Here is a 24565-nt window from a genome sequence, read left to right on the forward strand (position 1 = left end):
TTGAAAAAGCATAACTATGTTTAATAATATTGCCTTTATAAGGGGTCGGAAGATTTTATCTTCCATCCCCAGCTCTTCTTCCTTGAGGCAAATGAATTCACTCTTACTGAAGACCGCCTTCACAGAAAAAATGACAGGTTTTGATGAAAAAGTGCTTTTTGTTCTGTTCACTCGGTAATTCAAAACCTAGAGCAGTATATTCACTACACGGGATAGATTATTAATGCAAAGCTAAACCATGTGAAACAAAAAAAGATGGGTAAACACACTGCATGTTGCAGAATCATTTGTACAGTGAGAGGGCTTTACATGCCGGCAGTTTTGTTTTCTGGTTGTAGACGACATGAGACAGTAGCAACTTTGGTAGTCGGTGCCCTACTAAGATTTTTTTTTAAAAGAAAACAAAAAAGGCTACAATGTCATGTGCAAAAAGTACAAATGCACTTAAAGATAGACCTGTCTGAACTTTCAAATGAGGAATAGGCAGGAACGGGCAACTACAATTAGGAGTTGTTAACTAAGAGCATTCAAACCTATGAATATGTTGTGACTATGTATCAAAACTTCGATATACAGTGAGTAAATAGCTGACACTGTGGAAGCTTAGTTGCAAAATGTCTATCTGGCACTTTCAGTCAAAAATATGAGGGTATACATTGGTTGTGAATGACAAAAATGGCAAACAAATTTCTATCACATTAAATGTAACCAATGGCTCTGCAACTGCAACTTTTTTCTTTTTTTTCCTCTTCAAATAACTGATACATACACACAACATACAGATTTCACTGTCCACCAGTGAGAGTCTGAGCCGGTAAGCGTAGTTATCCCAAAAGAAGAGCTTCACACCGTGTCAACTGTTTCAGTGTCTCGGTTATAAGCAACAGAGTTGAAACGTCTCCTTTGAAGCACTCCTCCTCCTCCCTGGCCTCCCATCATAGTCCGCCAAGTCTGGCGCTTCTGGAAGGAGGCCAAAACTAAATGAAAACCCCTTTTCCCAGAGTCTCCCAAAGTCTCAACAACAATTCTGTAATTTCCTTCTGCCTTCAGAAACAAAAAAAGGAAAAAAGTTTTCTGGTCCATCGCCACTCAAGGTGTAGTGTAGCTGCTTGTATCCTTTCCAAAATTGTAATACTCCTCCATGTCCTCCATGTTTGCTGTAGTGAGTTTAGTGAGGTTTTGGGAGCCACCATTGTCCATACTGTCCGGTGCTGTAAAGGTGAAGTTCTGTCCTTCATATTCCCCCTGGCTGTCCATTTCTGGAAGAACTTCTGGAAAATACAAAAAGGCATTGACTGACATTGGCCTGGCAACATGGCATGACGCTCATCCAGCCAACTCCCATCTATTAGAAAAGTGAGGTTTTTAGCACTTCTGAGCTAATCCTGGACAATGTAATGATCTCAACCTTGCAAACGTATTGCATCAGTGAATTAATCTTATGTCTTAGACTCAAAACAAGCAGAAATTAGTCAAATAATACATGTCTACAGCAAAAAGAAGAAAAACAAAATGGGCATAGTGTGAGTTTGAGCACGGGATTGGTATGGTGACACCAGTAATGCAGGAATGTTCCCGGCTGTTATGGTGAACAGAGAGTTGGGCCAAAAGTTAACTATTTAGGCTGAACCGATCGGTCCATGTTCTAACCCTCTCCTATGGTCATGATCTGGCTGATGACCAAATAAAGTTGCAAATACATGCGGCTAAAACGAGCTTCCCTAACCTTAGAGGCAGACTGTGGAGGAAGTATTAAATAAGCCACTGGAGGTTGCTTGGTCTCACCCAACTGGGAAGAGATCCCAGGGTAGACCCAGAACTCAGTGGAGAAATGATATACCTCATTTGGCTCGGGAACGACTCAGGACCCGCCAAGAGGAACTGGAAAGTGTTGCTAGGGAGGACATTTAAAATGCCTGCTTAACCTGCTGCCACCATGAGCTGACTTTGTATAAATGGAAGATTAATAGGTGGTTGGGCAGATGGATAGAAAAAGCTCACTTTCAGCTCCATATTTCTACTTCTTCTTTGCATTCATAGTTTAAAATAATCCTCATTTATCTTATACTGGGCTTTGGTGTCCCCCGCATTTGAAACAAGCCGTTTCAGATCTTCTTGCTTTTAGGCAACTTTCCTCTGACTTGTGGCCTGATGCAAACAGAACGTCTGAACAGGAGGTGCCACAGCTGTGTGCCTGAGATGACCATTTTAGGGATATCTGCTCTCACTGACACAGATTCAAGAGTAGGAAAAAAGACTGTTTGGAACAGCACTGAGAGCTGTGCGAAGCCTGAGCTTTGGCTCATATGGGATTACTTGTACATGCACTGATGTCATTAACTGAACCTTCTGCAAACATCTACTTTTGAAACAGTATAAAACACCTGGCTAATGTGCTTATCTGTAAATTATTATCCAATATTAGCGCAAAAATAACTGTAAAAAAGGTGCAACATTTTTGTTGTTCTATGACATATGAAAGTTTGGCCATTTTTAATATAAGGATCCATCCCTTTCACAGTAAATGCATATGATAGAAAGTAAGGTTGATATTAATGTTAAAAAAAAGTGAGCCTAACCTTGTCCTTCTGGTGAGACATCCATGCCGTGTTTGACCTTCATGTGCCTGCTGAGGTTTCCTTTCAGGTTGAACTTACTGGTGCAGTAAGGACACTTGAAGGGCTTACTGCCAGCATGGAGATGCATGTGACCCAGAAGGTTATACATTCGGTTGAAAGACTTGCCACAAACCTGGAAAAAAGTATACAAAAAAAATAATTTAGGTGCACTGATATAAACAGAGAAAAAACTTATACCAGATGTGATAAAAGCATCCTGCCTGGCGATAGTGGCCTCTCGTGTCTGGGATTTTCTTCTCATTTAATTTTAGAAAACGTACTGATATCAGGTTATAAGACGCTTATGAGATGCTTTCTAGGAGCACTTTCTTCTCCCTCATAATCCTATTACGTTAAATTAAATCGATAGAAACTAAAAATGCATCATCACAACTAATTTCACGCCAGTTAATTAAACAGCCCTGTACACTCTGCTATCAGTCTGGAGTTAAAATACGCACCTTGCATTTGAATGGCTTCACAGGCAGGTGGACGATCATGTGGGTCTTGAGGGTCTGTTTCTGGATGAAGCTCTTGAAGCAAACGTGACACTGGAAGGGCCTGACGCTGTTGTGGATGAGCATATGCCTCTTCAGGTTGGCAGACAGGGTGAACTCTCGGGAACACACGTCACACTTGTGGCCTTTCATCCCCTGCAGAGTGCAAAGAGAAGACAAAGGTCCATCAGTCAAATACAGCAATAGCTGTTCTGTTTGCTTCCAAGAGTGTGAGACGTTGGCAGATATACTGATTAATTTGAACGTGTGGGGTCTAAAAGCTCACTGCTTTTCCAAGTCATAACACACCCAAACCTGAGCACGCAGACACATATTTTCAGATTCAGTGTGAGTTTCACATTCCAGGCTATCTTTAAATCTGCATTGTGACTAAATTTCCTTACATTTTTTACCAAAGGAAAGAAAAATTACTGAGCAGTCAGCATATTTTTTTTAACACTTTTAATATCAGGTTAATGTGGCTGAGAGAGAACCTGTTATGCTCCTATGCTATTCCAGCTTAATAATGTTATTCTTGGACTATAATAAAATAGCTTTGTATGTGTCGTAATACAAAACTATTTAAATTTATCTCACGCTGGACTTTGGTGCTGACAGCCAGCGTCTGAAACAAGCCGCTTCTTCCGATTTGCTGGCCCTTGTAAACAGAAGGGTCACAGAGCAGGTGGGCGGGGCTTTGGTGCTCACAGACAGAGCTGTGTGCTTAAGATGACCTAAGTAAAGATATCAGCTCTCACTGATACAGATCCAAGAGTATCTGTCTGAAACAACAACTAAATTATACAACTTTACCTACAAAAACAACAGCAAGAGTATAACATGCATGTAAAACAGGGTGGCCAAAGAGTCACCATCCTGCATACAATGTCAGGGCAATATTTTAATCCTGCCTGCAAGTTATTGCTCATTCCTCCAACCGTATCAAAATCTATGGCAGCCATTTTAGGTGTACCAAAGGAGATCACTAGAATACAGGAAAAAGGCCCTTTGAATCATCTTTATTCAGCTGCTGTAACGTTCTCAAACACATGCAGTGGGTCACAGGAGCAGACAACTGTCATCTAAGGCCTTGAGGCCTGTCTCAATGAATGTGCTGCTGCCTCCTGCACTCCACTCTGCAGTCAGTGTCAGTAGACAAAAACCTGCGACTGAATGAGCGGATTCAAGGCTATTGCGAGGAACAAATATGTATTACGGGACACTAGTGGGTCGAGAGACAGTGTTTGTATAAGCAGACAAATCTGGCAGACTGTCCGTCCGCCCACTGTCTGCACGGCAAATGGGTTGAGCTGACGTTGTCCACCAGGGGGAGCAGTGAACAGACAACCAGCTCAAACAAGCCACAAAAGAGAATATTCTCTCTCCACTGAGAACATTCACTGCTCTCATCACTTTCAATTTGATGATGAACGTGGCTTTGGGTTTTTGTTGCCCCAGTAGAAAGCACATTTGAGCCCGTCCCTAGCAACACAGCATTTTCATTTGTCACCGTGTGGGATTTCTATCTGTCAGCTATCTTCTATTCCTTCACCCACTAGGCATGACTAAAAGTTGGGGCGGGAAAAAAAAGTCTCATTCAAAAGGAACTGATTTTAGAATAACCAAGAATGATCACAAATACAAGCACAAGGTAATCCGACGCACCTTCATCTCTCTCTTCCCCACCTGTGTGAAAGTGTGGGAAACAGCAAGGGTTGAAAAAGCGTGACAAGGAGATTGAAGGTCTTTCTAAAAATGCAACATTTGCCAGATAATTCTACTATGCTTCTAATTTCCTTTGATTTTTCACCATTTTGATTAAGTGCTGTGTTTCTAACTGCTGATGAAGCCTTTGCAAAGATTTACCAGCATTTACACAGGGAAAATGGCATCAACGAAAACATATTTCACATGAGAATTGATACTATTTGCTTAACAACTCAGACTTGGTTTTGTTGCCATTAAAAAAAAATTATTCAAGGCTAGAAACTCAAATTTCTTCTTGTTTCTATGACCCACCTGGAGTTTATTCTATTCACTGGGCAATTAACCACTCAAAGTGACTCAATATAAAAAAGAAAAATACATTTCCTCATCGTGACTTGTTGGCACTACATTATTAAAGATTTCAAATGAATGGAAAAAAAAGCCACACAGAAAAGTCTAGCATTACCATGTTGATGGAATAGTTTCTTTTTTCCCATCCATCCATCTTTTTTCTTGCACTTATCCAATTCATGGTTGCAGGTGGGGGCTCGAGCCTCTACCAGCTGTTATTTTTTATAAGCATACTAAATCCAGGGGCTAAATTCCTTATATTAGACTGATACGTTGATTCTATTTTGACCTTAAAATCATGTGTTTTTGTAACAAGATGAATCTGACAAAGACAACAAAGGATGCCAGATAGATGGATGCTCGTATCTGTTAACTACACCCAAGGCTTAAGGTGAATTATATATGAACTGCAGATGCAAATTATCTTTTTTATGTTAGTTTGTTTTGACTCTCTATTAAAAAAAAGAGAATCAAAGCATTCAATATTTTTGTACAAGCCAAAGGAAAAACAACCTCTCTGCCGAATACTGATCTACAGGTAAAATTTACAGCATGTGTGCAACTTGAGCAGTCAGATACCTTATGGGTGAGCGAGTGCTGACGTAGGTGGTGGAGTTGCACAAACTCCAGGCCGCACTGGGAGCAGGTGTAAGGCCTCGGGCTCTGGTGCTTCAGGAGGTGGTTCTGGAGCTGGCTACGGTAGGCGAAAGACTTATTACACTCGGTGCACTGGAAGGTGTGGGGACCCTGGTGGCTGGTCTGGTGGCGTTTGAGGTGAGCATAGGTGGGGAACTCCATGCCACATTGCGAGCACACATGGCAGCGGCCTCGTTCGTGCTTCACCTCGTGCGCTCGCAGTTCGCTGGGATAGGCGAAGCCACGGCGGCAGAAGCGGCAGCTGTAGGGCTTTACGTCGGTGTGTTGCAGCATGTGTCGCTTCAGGTGACTGGTCTGGGTGAAGCCCTTCTTGCAGACTGTGCACTTGTGAGGCCGCGTACCTTGGTGGGTTAGCAGATGGGTTTGGAGGTGACTGGGCTGCTTGAAAAGCTTTCCGCAATGTGGACAGGCATGCGGTTTGATGCCGTTGTGGCCCAGGATGTGTGTGACCAGGTTATATTTAGAGGTGTAGGATTTATCACACATGCGACACTTCCAGCGTTTCAAACCGTCTCCCACGTCTACGCAGTAGGATTCATCAATCTGGATGTTGATATCTAGCCGGTCTACTCTACGGCCACCGTGTCTACGTGGAGGCTGGGGGTGTGGAGGCTGGGGATGCTGCCCTGCCGCACTCCCGTCTGTCCACATCATACTCTGGCTGCTGTCTTCATACTCGCCCCCCATTCCCATCTCTGTAGAATCGTAGCTTCCCACTTCACTGGTCTGGAAGTAGCTGCTGATAGCTTCCTCCTGCTGTGTGGGTTTCATCATTGTGTTCCCCTGGTGTTCTACCTCTTCTTCATCCTCTCTACCACCTCGACCGTGGCCCCCCATCGGGCGCTGGGCCTGCAGTCCTCTGTGGCCCTGCTCCGGTCCCCTGTGGGCCACCTGGGGGGGAGGAGGGTGGACATGTGTGTTGGCTTGCTGCTGGTTTGTAGCTTCCCGCTCACATTCTGCACAGTTCTTGTTGGTGCCTCTCAGGGTGGCCGGATCTACTTGAACCAGACCACCTCTGGGAGCCATATTGTTCAGCATGTGGACACAGGAGGACATTCCAGAGTTCATCCCTTCCCCTTTCACGTGGGAAGAGGACATGTCACCTGCTTGAAGGCCATGACGATCGGGGACTACCATTTTCCCATCTGGATGCTGAGGCGGCCCCTGCTGCCACCGCCGCTGGCTGCAGCTTGGTTGCATCTGACCGTCTTCTCCCAAGTTTTCTCCAAGATAATCTCCGTTGGCGCCGATAAGTTGGTCTGCGTACTCGTAGTCAACTCCGTCTACTGGGGGTGCAGGGGACTCTTTTGGTTCACCAGTGTAGAAGCCGTTTGGTGCAATGGTAGCTCCGAATACTTCATTCTGGGAGATGAGACCTAGCACGGCGGCCTGGGCCAAGGACAGCACAACTACTGGATCTGTCTGTGTGCCTATGTCCACCAGCCTGGCCATTACCTTGGGCTCACATCTACCCAGGCGCCGGCTCGCCTCCTCCTGGAACAGGAAAGAGACAAACTGTTTGTAAAGAGATCAGCATTTTAATGTTTTTTATTGCCAAGTGTTGTAGAGGGGAACAAAAATCAAGCTCAGTGTAAATTTTTATAAAGGCAGGAAGTTATGTTTTCAATGTGAACTACTGTGCACCATCCTCCACTCCATTAAAAATGATCTACTGAAGAAAAAAAGGTGGTGAGACTCATCTGATCAGATTATTTGAGCTAGTTGCTGACAGAGAGGAGAAAAAGTAAGAACAATTTAGATTTTCAGGAGCTGTTTATTACATCACTAGAAAGGATGCGCAAAAGCAGACATTTCCTCCCACTGAGGCAAATCTATCCCCAAATCACTCTTCCTAGTACAAGTAGTCAACCTGAATGAACAGTGTCCAAAAACAAACCTTCAGATCTGGAGAGACAGGAACTATGAAAGACAGCATCCTAATCCAACGTGCTAACCGTGTGTGTGTGTGTGTGTGTGTGTGTGTGTGTGTGTGTGTGTGTGTGTGTGTGTGTGTGTGTGTGTGTGTGTGTGTGTGTGTGTGTGTGTGTGTGTGGTGGATTAGATGGCCTACTGATCTCCACACAAACACACATTCAAGTGCAAGAAAGAAAAAAGAAAAGAAAAGAATGAAAACTGAGCAAGATTAAGAAATGAAAAAAGAATAGAAAAGCACAAGATAAGACAAAAACACTGGAGAGCAGAGTGAGAACAGAAGCAGAGACAGAGATGGAGGGAGGGAGAGAAGCAGGAAAAAGAGTGAGCGAGTGAGAGCTTAGAGCATGCAAGAGTCTAGTGAAAGGGAGGAGGGAGAGGAAAAAAAGAAAAAAAAGGAGAAAATGTAAGGTAAAGGGAGAGTGAAGGAGAGATAAGGAGAAGGAGGGGGTGGGCAGGAGGGAAGGAGGAAGGCTGAGAGAGAGACACACACATAAGAGAGGGAGGGGGAGGAGGAGAGGGCTGAGTGAAAGAGTGAGAGGGTGAGTGTGAGGCAGCAGGCAAAAGAGAGCAAGAGGAAGAAAGAAAAAGAAAGACATGTAGAGACAGAGGGAAAGGGAGGGAGGGAGAGGCAGTGAGCAACCAGGAGACAGAAGGAGAAAGGAAAATGCCAAAATGAAAGCCAGACACTCAATGAAAGATAAAAACAAAAAGTGAAGAAGACAAAAAGATGACACCGAAGAAGAGTTTGGGAGAAAGATTTTTTTTAAAAGCTCAAACAGAGATTGCGATAAGTTAATGCAAGTGGCAGCTCTTCATTTAGAATAAAAAAGACTCCACAGAAAGGAACTTTACAAACAAAAGAAAACCAGATACAATCAAAGCATCTCTGATGGCAGTTTTCTATCTGTATCATTTCAGCTTTGCCGGGATCAAACCCACGTTGCCCACCACCTCAGCAAACTACCACTTAACATGCTACAAGCGAGAGCCAGTGAACTCACCACGCTCCTCCTGCTGTGAGGTTTCAGGTGCTTCAAGGATCTCATTCTTCAGTGCGAGTGTTGAGTGAGAATAGACTATGTTTGCCTCCTATTTATACGTGAGGGATGTGAGGAGGCGGAGCTAACGCTACCCTCCGCCTCCTTCTCTTTAGTCTTCAGCACAGTTTCGGTAGCGAGTCTGGTCGCACCAGCGCAAACACAGAGCAGACACTAAACAAACCAAATATTCTTGCAGCCAAATGAGCACGTGTGGCCAGTAGGTTTAAAAACACACGCATACACAGGCGCAGCACTGATGCACAAGGTTCCTTGACAGTCCAGTAATCAATAGGTTAAGTCACATCAAAGTCAAAAGACGCACACACCAACAACAAAAACAAGATCAGCATCATATCCGTCTGAAATTATGGCTCCACCAAAGCAACTCGCCCTCCTTTCTTCTTTCTTTGTGTGTCATTCTTCATCTTTGTTTCTGCACATCCCTGTCTGTCTCTTTTCCTGTATCTGCAGCTGAGTTCTTCTCTGTGTTTCATCCATGCATACCTGCGCCTTCCCCTCTGTATCTTTTCACTCTCTCATTGATCAAGTGAGGTTTACGAGTATGGGAAAGTGTTGGAAGATTGTTTCGTGCACAGTCTCGGATGCGAGCGTGTTACATGAGAGAGGAGAAAGAAGAGAGACGGTGAGAGAAAGAAAGAGATGGAAGGTGACTGACAAGGAGATGAGCAAATGGATGGGGGGGCAGGAGGAGAGACTGAAAGGAAAGAATACTCAAGGAAAAGAGAGGGGAGGGGGGAGACAGAAAGAGAGAGAGAAAAAGAAAGGAGACGGGGGGATGGGAGCAGAATGCGGTAAAAGAAAAAGAAGCAATGAAAAGTAAAAGAATAGCACGGAGATATTATTCTGCTTGAAATTATGCATCAAACAGTCCCATGGATCACACGCACATGCATACACACACACACACACACACACACACACACACACACACACACACACACACACACACACACACAAAATGAGCTGCTGATTGACGCCTGAGGAAACGTCAAAGTTCAAGTGTGAAGAACTTTCATCTCTTTTCACGTCATCTGACGACCACGGCACCTTCAGTGAAATGGGATGCGTGGAGAGATCAGATAGATGTTGAGCGGCGAGACGGTGGCCTCACGGTCCACAATGGTCATGCATATCCTGCCAATGATGAAAGCGAGACAACGCGAAAGCTGCAAATTATGGAGCGAAATGAGAAAAAGGGCGACAGACATATAAAAACCTACATTCAGCATAGTGTCTTGTATGCACTTTGCAGGAAATACTTTGTACTGGTGTATTAGTCCACAAAGACTGAGGACTCAAAAAACTATTAGTGTTATTATCAACCAATCTGTTATTTTACTGATTCACGTAAATAGTGGGCCTAAGGTACCAACCTCGCTGTTTTTGTCAATAAAACTCTGATCACAGACACAAACGGGTCTGTCAATCACTTAATCATTTTTCCAAGAATTTATTTAAATTTTAAAATATGCAAAAATCTCATGAGTGAGTCAGTGGATGCTGCCAAAAATAAATCAACAGATGACTGTAATTGTAGACACTGGAAGACATTATTAATGAGTGTTTGAGCCAAAGCAGTGTTTGCTCTAAAACATACTGTGGGTACACAACATTCATTTCCATAAAAAGTGACAATCTTTCCTTCAATCAGATCAATCGCACATCACCCCCCTGTCGCAGAACACGTCTACAGAGACTGAGTTCACTCCAAGTACAGCTACTGTGTTTTTTATGAAAACCTAAAGTGTTACCCCTTTTCATGCCTGTAGTTTAGCTTTGATAGAAATTCTGATGCCTGACCAATACTAGATTTTTTGGTTCAGATAATTATTGAACTATCCACAAACGCTATTTACAGCACAGATCCATCCTGCCCTGCATCAACAGTTCAGGCCAGGTGACGTGAAGGTGTGGGGGATATTTTTTGATACACTTTGGGCCCTTTATTACCAACGATTATCATTTAAACAGTATTAAAGAGTACTGTTACCATGCCCATCCCTTTGTGACCACCACACATCTTCTGATGGCTGTTTCCAGCAGGATAACATGACGTGTCACAAAGCTCAAATCATCTCAAAATATCTCAATCTTGTTTCTTGAATATGAGAATAAGTTCACTGTACTTAAACGGTCTCCACAGTTACCAGATCTCAATCCAACAGAGCACCTTTGGTATGTGGTGGAATGGGAGATTGCTGTCACGTATGTGCAGCAGACAAATCTGCAGCAATTAACGCCATGATGTCAGTTTGGACCAAAACCTCTGAGGAATGTTTACAGCACCATGTTGAATTATAGCAGTTCTGACGGTAAAACCTGGTACTATCAAGCTGTACCTAATGAAGTGTCTGGCTAGTGTATATACTGTATAATAGGCCAATATCAGCTGATAATATCAGGGGACCAAAATATCAGTCAGGCTCTAATGAAGACACAAATATGCAAAGTTGAGAAAAAAACCCAAAACATATTAGGTTTGATTAATTTATTAACTGATTAGGCAATCAAGACAATATTAATCAGAAACAAGACTACAACAATGTTCCTGATAAAAATCAGCATATTTTGGTTCTCTGCAAAATGTCACCTTGGACTCTAAAGGAACTGGGAACAAATCTTCCCACAATTTTCTGTAAATGAACAAATTTAACACTTCTGTGATTACTCAAGAACATAAAAGGTCCACAAGAAATAGTTACAGACGATCCATCATTTCCCATATTTTTGTTTCCCTTATCCCTTGTTTAAGTAAACTGCAAAAGGTATATTGTGTGGATATGCTTCAAGTATGTCTTTTTTATATGCTGCCATAATAAGCTGATTTCATATTATTCATTCCCTGCCTTAAGTTCAATTTATGTTTTAGAATAATCTTCAATGAGCAGGTATTATGGTGCCTCTACTTTGAGCCTCACTGATTTTCATGCTTTTATTTACCAAATAAAACTTTCCAAAAATAGTTAACTTTCCCTTTGGTCACGCTACAGCACACTTCCTGTCAGTCACGCAACGCAAGTCAAGCAGAGAGGATCATGGCATATAGTCTAGTCTTTATGTAACATTTTGCATACTTTTTCCACAGTAAGAATTAATGCAAGATTGTGTTGCTCATTTAAACTTAAACAAAACCATCAGTTACTTTAAAATTACTTGACTTTGGCTTTACATATGCAAAGAAAAGTATTAGCGATACATATTTGTCTATGAAGAACAAACTAAATGGATGATTTCTGAATGCAGTTTTACAAAATGCAGAGGGGTGTGACTTCTGCTTCAGCTAGAACTCCTACTCTCTTGGGCCCTGTTCACAGTTCAAGCATTTAAAAGCAAGATGGTCAGAGGCAGGGAGACATGCTTAAGGAGAAATTGTGACCTGAAATAATAAGAAACCAAACCGTGAAGCCAAATAAACTTACAAATGAAAAAGGATGCAGTACATATACAACACAAAGGTATGTAGATTTGGAAATGCCAAAACACTTGGGAAAGAGTTGCAGAGTCTGCATCTTCCAACCTCTTGTGCAAGCTGTATTCTCAAGAACGAATGAACACTTTTTTTCCTGTTCAGCAACAGTCGCAGTTTCCTAAAGATAAAATCAAACGGCAGCAGGAAGTGAAATCTGACCAAACGTGGCTTCTCCCATGTATCCTGCCAGGTGTCTGTCTCAAATGCATCCAGACTTGATGTGGATCTGGCTATATTCACATAAAAGACACAAGGTGGGACAGAGCCAAACATGGACTGGACAGATCTCCCTGCCTTTGACCTACAGAGCCTGTCAGAGAGCCACTGAAGAGCCATGGCTATATTTGCTAGCAGTGATCTCAACTCCACATTGCTGCTGCAAATCTGTGGATCCACAAGTTTGCATTTTAAGAATTTTAATGCATCTTACCTGCGATGATATGATACTTTGGCAAATGTACTTATAACAGTGCTGTCAAATCAGTTAATACTGGTAGCTACACTAGCTACAGCTGTGTTCTTACTAAAGCAATGTGTATTTAAACCAATACCTTTCCTACCGTAAAAACGAATAGTGATTTTCATTAATTTTTTGACAATCTCATTAATTAAAAAAAAACAACAAAACAAAAACAGAGAGAGAGAACCAAAGATCCAGTAAGAAGGAAACTGATATAATAATAATAATGTGTATGTGTTAGCCCCCATAGGGAAATAGTTCCTCTGCATTTAACCCATTCACCCAGTGAAGCAGTTGTTGACCGATTTGAGCCATGAGCTGTAAAGTCATAGCAGATTTTAAAACTTAAATTAACATGCTCATCATCTGACTCCAACAACCTTAATAACTATAGGGCCATTTCCAGCCTTTCATCCATTTCCTGAGTTTTGGAAAGCATAGAGGCATCACATCTTCAGACCCACCCAAGCCATTTCAATTCCATTCTAGACATATTTGGAGCAGCTTGTTAAAATCACCACTGATCTCCTCACACTAGAAACCTGCTTTCTTAATACCCTCCTCCTCTTTGACCTCAGTGCCACTTTTTACATTCCGCATTCCAATATTGGCCAACAACTGGTCAATATTGGAATCAAGGAGACTTTCTGACATAAATGATTTTTTCAAGGCAAGACTTACAAAAACAAATAAGGCTTTTCATCAGCCTCTGTCACACATGGTATCCCTCAGGTATCTTTCTGTGCAAATAATGAATTTATCTTCTTTATCTTGAAAATATTTTCCCCCCCATCTCACAAAACAGTTTAATTTTTATGCTGACGACAAACAGCTTTGTATTTCTGCAAAACCCAACACCTCTCTTCCCCCTTCTATCCTCGCCATGACCTACAGGCCATCACCACTGGGAAAATAATCAATCAGCTCAAACTAGACATCAGTAAACGTGAAATGATCCTAAATCAAAAGTCTATTTTTTGTTGTTTCTATAGGTGGTTCTTAAGTCCACACTTTTGCAAAAAGTGTCAAAAGTCTTGGAATCATCTTGAAATACTCTTCCTCTCAGGTTCAGCCTTTTCCCTCTCCAATAATGTCTCAGGTTCAGCCTTCTTCCACCTATGTAACATTTCGAAACTACACTTGTTTCTTTCTCAACTCAGCACACAAGTTCTGGTTCACGCCCTGGTCACCTTTCATTTGGATTATTCCCTCTATGCCATTCTCTCTGGGCTCCCCAAAGAATTGCTTAATTGGTTCCAAATGGTACATAACTCTGCAGCAAGAATCATCAACTGCACCAAGTCCACCGATCACATTACACATAATCTCACCCAGCTTCATTGGCTCCCCATTCGCCAATGCATCCAATACAGATTCTTCTCCTCACTTTCAAAGTGCTTAATGATTTGACAACCCCAGTGTCTCTCAGACCTTCTTCATCCTCACACTCCTTCATATACTCAGCTCAGCTACTCTACCGACTGTTCCATGTATCAGACTTAACACCACGGGTGCCAGAAGCTGAGGTTCGCCTCGTCTTTGGAACACAGCATCGCTTCACCTCTATCAGCTGGACTCTGACAGTTTCAATCACAGAACACTTACCTGTTCAGATCAGCATATCAACTATAATCATGTTTGCTTGTTTTTTTATATGTTTTACATTCAGGATTTTAAATTTCTCCTAATATTACTTTTGTTGTTAATTTCATGCTGTAAGATGACCTTGAGTGTATTGAAAAGTGCCAAAATAAAATTATTGTTACCACTACTACGTGTACTGTCTGAGAGGTTATGTAAACAGGATTATTGTTTGAACATTTGTCTTTAATGTGCTTTCTAACAGGTTTTATTCTGATGATTTAGCCAGGTCAGAATAATACTCCTCCTCTAAACTTTGACAAACACTACATGTCGTTCATGTACAAAAAAAAAAGAACTGGTGCAGACTAAAATAGCTTCTACGTACTCAAATATATCCTCCTCCTATATAAACAAAAACAGATCAGTTGTCCCATAAAACCACAGCAAACCATCAATGGCTGCAGCTCCCAGCTGTGCTGAAGGAGCACATCATCTCATGAGGCCACCCTAAACCTGATAGGTGAGGAAAGCACCTGGTTAATGTACTTTATGTTCCATTGAGGACGATGACTGGCAGTTGGGGTTGTTTTGGAGTCTAGCAAGTAAGCCACTTGTTGAATGCTACCGAAGAGAAGCAACCACTACAGTGTTTGGGGTAAAAATGGTAGATTCGGGCCAGGTCATTACAGGAACTACGCGAAGAGGAGTACGGTAAATGGCACCACAGATGGACGAGTGAAATAAGAAGATAATGTGCAAAATGTGTGTGACTGGGAAGGAGAGTATTGTGTTCAAGGTGTAGGTTTTATTCTAGAAATATAATTGTTCCCCTGCCTAATGGGTTCGTTTTTCTGTGATAGAAAAAAAAATGGTTTTTTTATAAAGTTTGTATCATAAATGTCATGGAAGTGTGGTAAACAACAAAAGAGAAAGAACATGGAGGAAAAAGAGAGAGGGAGAGAGGGAAATGGCAGAGGACAAAATGGGGGCGTAATAGAGGAAGCAGAGGGAGAGAGAAAGAACAGATGATTGCATGGAATGAAAGAGGGATTGAAGGGGGAGGGAGGGGAGGAGATAAAGAGAACAGGGATGGGAGGGGGAGTGAGTGAGTGAGTGAAATGGTGGAGTGAGAGAGGGGAGAGAGAGAAAATGAGAGGCACCAGTGGGGGAGGGGAGGATGTAGAGGGAGAGGAAGAGAGGCAAGAGAAAGAGAGGGAGAGACAGAAGAGCGAGACAGAGAAAAGATGGGGGGGGGGGGGGGAGCGAGAGAGAGATGGGGCAGGGAGCAACGTGAGAGCGAGAAAGAGTGAGAGAGGGAGGGGCAGTGTGCAACGTGAGAGAGGAAGAGAGAAAGAAAGAGAGGCAAAAAGGAGAGGGAGGGGTAAAGTATGATGGAAACCCAGAGCGAGAGAAGAAAAGAGAGAGCGAGAGAGAGAGACAAGGAGGGAGGGAGAATGAAAGAGAGAGAGAGGAGGAAAGAGGAACAGAAATAGGGGGAGGGGAAGAGAGCTGGAAAGAGAAAAACAGAAAAGAGGTAGAAAAAAAAACAGGGAGCGAGTGAGGGAGAACGAGCACAAAACCCATCTCACTCTGTTTTGTGGTTTCACAAACATGGCTGCAGCAAAAGAAGAAAAAGAATGGCATGTTGGTGTTCACAAGGCCACACAAACACACACAGTAGCACAATAGTCCGACAGCAGTTATCACCTGTGTTAATCACTGTGGGGTAAAAACAGCTGCATCCAGGTATGCCATGATGTGTTCACAGCCCTTACTAAAAAAGTCTTTACGCAGTACTGCGGAGCGGTATACGAAATGTACTCAAATCCATGATATACATTTCTCAGATACTGTTATATCAGTGAGTGGATTAAATGGAGCACTGTGAAGGGTACTGAAAGGAACCTGTATGAATTGCACATAATTCTAATCATATGATACAAAACAAAATACAACACAACAACAATTACATCTCAAGTGACTGGCTAGACATGTAGCATGAGGGTGTGCTAACAGCTGAGAGGGGCTCTGCTGCTGCTTTCAATAACATTAAAGAACAGATGAAGAAAAGAGCAGAGATCAACCAAAATAACTTATGACCAAGACAAGATGTTTTTTATGGTTAAAAAAAAAAAAAGACACGTGACCTCATTTACCTGTGATCAAAGCTCACCCATATCGACGGGTAACCAGGTGAGGAACAGACAACATAGGCTAATAACTACAATTTTCCTGATAACAGAATAATCTGTGTCCAAAAATTGAGTTTGTTACAAAGCTACACTTCACAGCTCTCCTGTAGACACACTAACAAGCGTTTAGTCAACACACGAGGAAACAGAAAGTGGCTTTATGGATGGATGGGAGTGTCATATCCAACCCTAAGCCTCGTGACAGACTGGCGACCTGTCTGTGGTGTAGCCTACCTTGTACCCCATGACAGCATGTAGCGTCATAAGGACTGGATCTATAGCCAAATTTTTGTCACCATGAGTGGACTGCTTATTGCTTTGATTGTATGCATAGGTGTAGTGATGCCCAAATGCACTGAAACGACTGTCACAGTTATGAGAATGCAAAGTTTGGGGAGGAGAGTATTTAAATAAATAATACATGATTTTCAAATATTTGTGGCAGGCAATTTACTGCTAAATGCACCATATTTAATAAGAAGCATGCCTTATTTTGTGCCTGATGTAGCTGTGAAAGTTGCTGCCAGGAGTGTTAATTTATTTGGAATGGGGGTGGGGGTATCAGAACGAGAGCATAATTGACATGGATGGATTGCTCAATGCTGTGAGACGTGCTACAGCTGGCTCTGTTCTATAGCTTCCCCCCACCTAAAATGTAAAGCCACACATTTTACTGGTTTTCAGTAATGCAGTTTTGGGTTTTTTGGATGAAGGAAAAGCAGAGCTGAACTAAACTTAAGACGGGGGCCATGACAGAAGATTCATACAAGCAGCCAACTTACGTTTATTCAACAGGTGGAAAACTCAAAATCATTTTCATATTTGAAGGAAAATGGTACACAAGTGAATCTAAAACTGATGTTCAGTCCAACAGATGGCAGAATTCAAAAGTCACATGCTATTTTTACCAACAATTAAGGGAGAGGGAAAGATTCAAAGTTAAGGAGGGAGGGGGCAACTAACCCACAGAAAGAATGGATAAGAGACAAGGAAGGTAGTAGCGATGTGTGACAATATTTAGTAGATAATGGTCAGACACACAAGCTGTGCAGAGTGAGGTCTTCCTTAGCCGTTCCCATATTCTGTCTAGCAATTATAGCTATATAATGCATGCAAACCACTGAGGTTCATGGTCTTAGAAACTGCCAACTCAAACAAGCGTGTTTTTTTTAAGGTTTCATTTCTTTTTTATGACATTAAAATGTTACATTTTCTGTATTGTCCTAAAAGAAAAAATAATAGTGTAAACCTACCAAAAAAAAAAAAAGTTCACTTTTGCCAAAATAACATTAATAATAGTGTGATATACCATGAAACTGCCTGACTTAAGAAATAATGCAAAGAAAATAATTATTTTTTTTTTTTAAATGCTGCAAATGTTTGTTTTGTTGAATAAAAAAAATTAAAAATAAAATCACCAAAAGTGTAGATCACATTAAAACCAAGGCTGTGCATCACGTCTAACCTGAGAGAATTATGAACCTCTACCTTTTGCATTACATTCTTCAGCACAAGTGTTTATCCAGGAATAATAATTGCTATGTGCTAACATTATAAACTGAAGTGATATTAAGGCAGTAAGGTACACGGAGTATGAATATCTGTTTGACCATCTTTTTGTTGTTTGTGTGTTTTTGTCTGCACAGGGAAGTGTAGAAAAATAAAGTAGAACTTTTAGAACAAGAGGAATCTGAATTATCTGTTTGGATTTAATAATAGTCTGACATAACCATTAAAAAAAATTAAATAAATAAATAAATCGTAGCACGTAAACACTATAAAATCAACATGGCAGACACGATTAGACAGCGACCGAGGCAGCTGGTCTGGTGTGGAAAATCACGTAAATAATTAAAAAAAAAAACAAAAAAACAAAAAAAAACTTCAAGGAGAAGTACTGAGTTATTTAAAATTTTAGTTATATAAAAGTGTCACTGGTATCAGTATTAGTTCAAAAATAAAAAGGTTCCAAAATCTTGATTTTTCACAATAGTAACATGGGTCTCATTCTCAACATCAAATAGGAACACTTAAAAAGGGACACTTGCCAAAACATCTAAAAGCACCAGATAAACATTATTCATTTGATATGCAAACAGAACACAGACCAGAATCTTTTCCCAAACGTAACCACTTAGCTTTGGTGTTTAAACCTAACCAACCAGTGAGAGCCAATGTAAAGAAACAAAGAGCAAAATGAAAAAACTCCTAAGCTCCAGCACCATCACTTGAACTTGAACTGTTGCTTTCCAATATCACCATGGGCATCAAACTAGAGGACACATTGTGTGCATCTTTTAGACGCCCATGGCATCTCACAGAACTGCAGTTCTTGGCACCCTGCAAAGACAACACACTATGTTGCTGGTCCTTGCTCACTGATCTTATACAAGTAAATCCGTTGCAATGTACTTCATACAGAAGCCACACTTTTTTTTTTTTGTTTGTTTTAATGAAAGGAGTTTTATTATTATTATTATTATTATTATTATATCTAAAAATCCTACGCTGACATAATGAAGAAATCATACTATTGCTGGTTAGCAGAGGTGGTTTAAGCTGTATGTTTACGTCATTTGAGGTCATCAATTTCTCACTTCGTGCTGGTGTTCATCTCCCAGCATCAATTTCAAATGAGTCGTGAGATGCAATGTGTCATCTTTTGTGACATATTTAAGAAGCCTGCAGCTCCTAAAAGGACATTTTAGACATGTTTGAAACACAGTGACAGCAGCATCGAACATTTGACCTCACAGGTTAACGTTAGTATTAACCCACACAAACAAATATCGGCATCAACCTCAACCTCACGTTTAATCAGCAGTCTGACAGGCGCACACATGCAGCACATTAAACAACAGCACCGCACAGAACCTGACAAATCCATTTTAAAACGGCAGGATAGAAGTAGTGAGCGCTGACGTCCTGCACCATTTGCGAGAGGTCAAACTGTACCGACCCCAAGCAAAGATCCTTTAACCCAAAAGTTCCCTGGAATAAAGAAAAACGTGATATAGGGAGAAAAACGTGGCCGTGTTTGCTTGTCTGTTTATATATTACATATGGACAGAAAAACCGGTACATAAACCCGCATGCAAAGATCAGCATTATTGTTACATTTTATACTTCACCTTTGTCCTACAAATTTAATTAACAACAGTGAAATAATTCAGCACTTCCAGCTTAAGTGTGAGGGAAAACACAATCAGTTCAGCTGCTAGATAAATGCTGCTGCAGGCCTACCATTTTGTTCCAGTGTTTTGTAGCTGTAACACTTTCAAACTACATCCCTCCTTTCTCCTCCCCTCCCTCTAAATCACGCGTTCTTCATGTTTCTATGGATACACCCCTCTCTCTGCCATTCCCCCCCTTTTTCATCACTTCCTTGTCATCTTTGTCCAACATCTCTGCTACAGATTTCCTTTAACACACAGCAGCATGGCGATCAGGATCCAGCCGTCCCACTCAGACATGAGTGAAAGTACAAAATGGAATATAAAGAAAGTAAAAATCTATGGATAACCTCAAGTCAATTCTCTTCTCTTGTTCCTCACCAGGTGAATTTCTGCTACCGATACAACAGCGCCCCCACAAAAGAGACTGAGATTGAGCGATTTGCTCAAGGACACTTCAGAAGGTCTTGCCAAAACGGAGACTTAAACAGCACATTTTGGAACTGTAATCTGATTTTTTTTAATAATTTATCATCATCGTCATTATTATTATTATTATTATTATTACATTCATCTGTTAGAGTCATTGTCTGTCCCAGTCACTGTCTTGAGATACCTGGCAACCGAGGGGACAGAAATATGTTTGTAAGTGTGAAGATATACAGCGTTGTGCAAATGTTTAGTCACAAAAAAATCATGCTATGAATAAATTGCATTTATTACCCATACAATGTCCAACAAACTGAAAACCCCCAAATCAACCACTCTTTGCCAGCAGCAGTTTTTCTACAGTTGGTGCATTTGAGTGGAAGTTATTAAGGTGCCTGGGAAGCAGATTGTTGCCTCAGTTCTCTGGTCGCACCGTCTTCACTCTTCATGCAATCCCAGACTGACACTGTGATGTTGCATCTGCTGCAGAGCTACTTGTTCTTCTTGTTCCTGAAGATGGATCTTTTTCGCTGTGGGGGTACGTCTGGCTTACTGCCATGCTGCAGAATTAATTTTGGGCCCTGATAATCGCTTCCCTGACGACAGCACATGACTGATCAAAACCCAAACATCTGAGATTTGCACAACACTGCACATATCACCACATACATCCGGACATACATGAAACTAATCCATCAGACATGAAGCTTTCAAACTGTTCATTACCCCGGGGAGCGGCAGATGAGTTTAGTCTTTAGCAGGGGTGCACCAACACTTTCCTCGTGTACTTTCAGGCTTCACCCTAACATTTTTTTTTAATATTGTGAAATATTTATTTCAGTCAACAACAACAGATTATCATTTTACATAAAAGTACTCAATCAAACAGTAACCAAAAAAGGAATAGGCTGAAGCCTTGTGGCTTATAATTATCCTATCCTTTACTCCCATAGGAAAAATCAAATCAAAATTACTTCAAAAAATGAACAGGTATTTGAAGGAAGAGCGATGTCGGGAGTGTAGAAATATTTTAGGGGAAGCAGTGATGGGAAAAGTGAAGCACAGTCCAAATTTTCTGCCAATTTGTCATGAGGAGTGAAACATTATATCTTTAATGGAAGAGCTTTGGTTAAACATTTTTTGAATTAATATGTCACAGAGTTCAGGACGTTTACCAATACCAGCAGCAAGAAAGCACAAAAAACACCGAGTGAGACACCTAGAGTCTGTAAAAATAAAATCAGAATAATTTAAAGGCCATTTTTCATCTTTCCTCTTGTCTCAAACTTTATGCTTTGCTGAATCCAAACAATTTTCAGACTGCTAACATTCATCCTACCCGATACAAGGCTCTTGATGGCCCCGCCACTGTCACTCGTGGATAATACAGGAATCTCATAAATGAGCTCCAACAGTTTTGCCACTCAGCACTAAATACTTCTGGAAAAGATGCTATATCCTCTAGCACTTTTTAAGGATTTAGTCCAAAAAGTCAGCTCTGCTGCCGTTTTAGCATCAGATGTGAAAATGTGATTCCTGCTGTGGCCTTGCTTCAGAGACTTTTGCCTGAAGAAACAGATGAGGACATCAAAACAAGGAAAAGAAACTTAGCTGCAGCCATCTAGAGACTCTTCACTCACACAAACACACTCTATTCAACCCCAGGCATGTGTCTGTGTGTGTGCATGTGTACAGTAGTTGCATGTGAGACCATAAGTAACAGATGCAGGCAAATCAGACATTAACCTGCCAGGTCCCCATTACATTCCACTGTGATATCCAGTTGTGTCCATATGAAACAGCAGGTTTTTCTCTGGTGCACTCTCACCTAAACCAAACAGCATTTCCAATATTGAGAACACATTTGACTCCAACTGTTTTGTGACCAGGCAATATCATGGCTTATGTCTGCAGTTCTATGTTGAACTGTTGCATTATCAAGTACTCACCTCTTTACACAGTATCAATAATGACAGGAAATTGGTGAATTATTAATTATCTTTATAAACCACAGCATCTTGCACACTTTTTGTGTGAGTCACGCACTCATTTGTAATTCCTTTTAAGAAAATTGATTAATTACCATAAACACCATAAACAAGTAGGTAGAGAAAAAAAAATATGGTAACATTTATGCTCGATTTGCACTTGTGAATAATTTGTCTTCTCCACAAAAACTAAACCCAGCAGGCCTAACATTCTTCATAATCCACAAGACATTTAACTTGTCTTCTCGGATCCAGTTCTCCAGCTACATTTCCTCAGTTTGAACCACTTATCTGCACTAATGGCTGAGCAACACAAAGTGTCAATCACACCCACACTGTAAAATGGCTGTATTGTCTCCAGCTCCCTTGAGGCCAACACCATCATCCAGAGGTGCAGCGAAGCTAAACATACATCACCAAAGGTAAAAGTACAGCATCACTGACCAGAGTGCTGTGCTAGTGTGTCATGACTACAGTTCTATCACTAAAGACGTACAGACGGAGTGAACAAAGAGAGAAAAGCGCATGAGGGAGCAGGAAACATAGACGGCGTTCACAATGCATGCACACTCACACACAGCTAAAATTACATTGAAAGGGCATGAACTAGGCCACCACTCTGCATTGCTGAAGAGCGGTGGTTAGCAAACCGAATAGAAGCTTGCAGAGACCCGAATGGTAAACACTAACACTGAATATAGTTGCAGATTGTGCGCAGCATCAGCCTGGATGATTATGGGTCTGCTCATGTCTGGCTAATAATCAGGATGCAATCAGAATGAAAGCGGAGAGAAAAAAAAAAAAGAGGAGGAAAGACTTACTAGTGCAAAACGAATTCAACCATAAAATAATTAACGGATTGTATAATAGCATGTTAACCTAGTACAGCAAAATAACTTCAGCACTGCTAATCTTTTTCATGCAGGGAATTTGGCATGATTGGGGGTATACTGGCAGGCCCAAACAGACTCACCAGACAACTCTTAGCAACTTCACAGCAAAGGCTGGCAAGAACAGCATTTAGCCAGACCAGCAGCGAGACCAAAACTGACAGGCATGACTCGCACCTAATAAGCATTACATACTGGAGCTTTCTATTAAAAACTCCTTCAGAGGGCACTCCATAAAACAGGCATTATCTTGATAAAAATATTCTGCATTAAAATTGCCCGTATCTTTTGTTGTTTTTCCAAGTTTTAACACATTTATCAGCTTAAGACAGTTACTGTTCCTCTAATAAGACCAAGAGCCTCAACCGGGCTACTGGCTCTGCACATCGGCACAGTGATGTTAAACAGGCATACTAGTAGAAAACACTCAACTTCTCCATTTATTTTTAGCACAGTAGCATTTTGCAGGAATCTGTTTATAAACTAAGGCAGTGAAGGGCATTAAAAATTTGACCTGAGTATAGTCGTATATGAGAAGTTAGTGGATTGCCACAGTAACATCCATCCTGAGGGAAACAGAAATATTTGTACCATATTATCTTAGCAATGCATCCAGTATTTCTCAAGATGAATCTAGGGAACAACCAACAGGAAAAGTTTTTTGATTACCATATGCAGTAGGATTAAACTTTAAGAGATTCTGGATTAGGGCTGTTTGATATAACGATATATATCGGATGACGATATAAAAACGTCTATCGTTTCATTTTACGCTATGGTTTGTTTCGTGGTGTCGCAAAATAAACTGTTTAGGGCAATATTTTTTCACCGTTTTGATGGTCACTGTAGTGGTTATATTAATTTCTTAAAGTTATCTCTTTCTCTTATATTTAATATAACCACACTACTGAAGGACAAGCGCCTGTTTTTATGCGTTGTGGTTAGCAACAAGGAGGGTAACAGCATCGCGTGTCCGCTTGTTTATGTTCCACATAAACCTTTCACAATAAAGCTCAAGATCCTGTTGAGACTTTTCAAAAATAAACTGAAAGAGCAGATTATTTACGGATGAGAATTTAAAAAAAGAGCCGCCAGGTGCTAAAAAATAAACCTTAGACTCAAACGTCATAACAGGTGTTTTCCCCGCAGCACGCCGTGTAATAAATACTCACAAAGAAAACGGCGGCCGTTACAACTTATGTCTAAAAATGTATAGTTTCATGCATTGGTTAAAACACTCGACTCCAGGTACATGACGCGCAGCTGGAAACACTTCCTGCAAGTCGAGCTGCCCGAGATTCACAGAATTTACAGAAAATGTTACGTTTTTGTGATTTATGTCGTTATCGGGACGATAGAATTCTTATATCGGGATATGAGATTTTGGTCATATCGCACAGCCCTATTCTGGATGTGTTAAAAAAAGAAGAAGAAATAAATAAATAAATCACGGCATTCCATGCAATTATTCAAGAGAAATTTCAGGCTGAATTAACAAACTGATGCTGCGATCCCTCGAGCCATGCCACTTGCACGAGGAAAAAATTATTCTGG

At 41.2% G+C, this 24565-nt stretch overlaps 1 protein-coding gene across 1 annotated transcript in view; it reads right to left on the reverse strand.

Annotated features, from left to right (window-relative positions):
- znf710b (zinc finger protein 710b) overlaps nucleotides 1–24565 on the reverse strand; it is a 27711-nt gene continuing 3146 nt past the window's right edge. The window contains exons 2-5 of the mRNA XM_080885925.1: nucleotides 5753–7324; nucleotides 3080–3271; nucleotides 2580–2751; nucleotides 1–1271 (exon numbers count right to left, since the gene is read on the reverse strand). Coding sequence (XP_080742051.1) covers nucleotides 1090–1271; nucleotides 2580–2751; nucleotides 3080–3271; nucleotides 5753–7282 — 2076 coding nt within the window. The 5' untranslated portion in view covers nucleotides 7283–7324 and the 3' untranslated portion in view covers nucleotides 1–1089. The remainder of the gene's footprint in view (nucleotides 1272–2579; nucleotides 2752–3079; nucleotides 3272–5752; nucleotides 7325–24565) is intronic.

This window comes from Rhamphochromis sp. 'chilingali', assembly GCF_963969265.1.
Source record: "Rhamphochromis sp. 'chilingali' genome assembly, chromosome: 6".
Lineage (NCBI taxonomy): Eukaryota > Metazoa > Chordata > Actinopteri > Cichliformes > Cichlidae > Rhamphochromis > Rhamphochromis sp. 'chilingali'.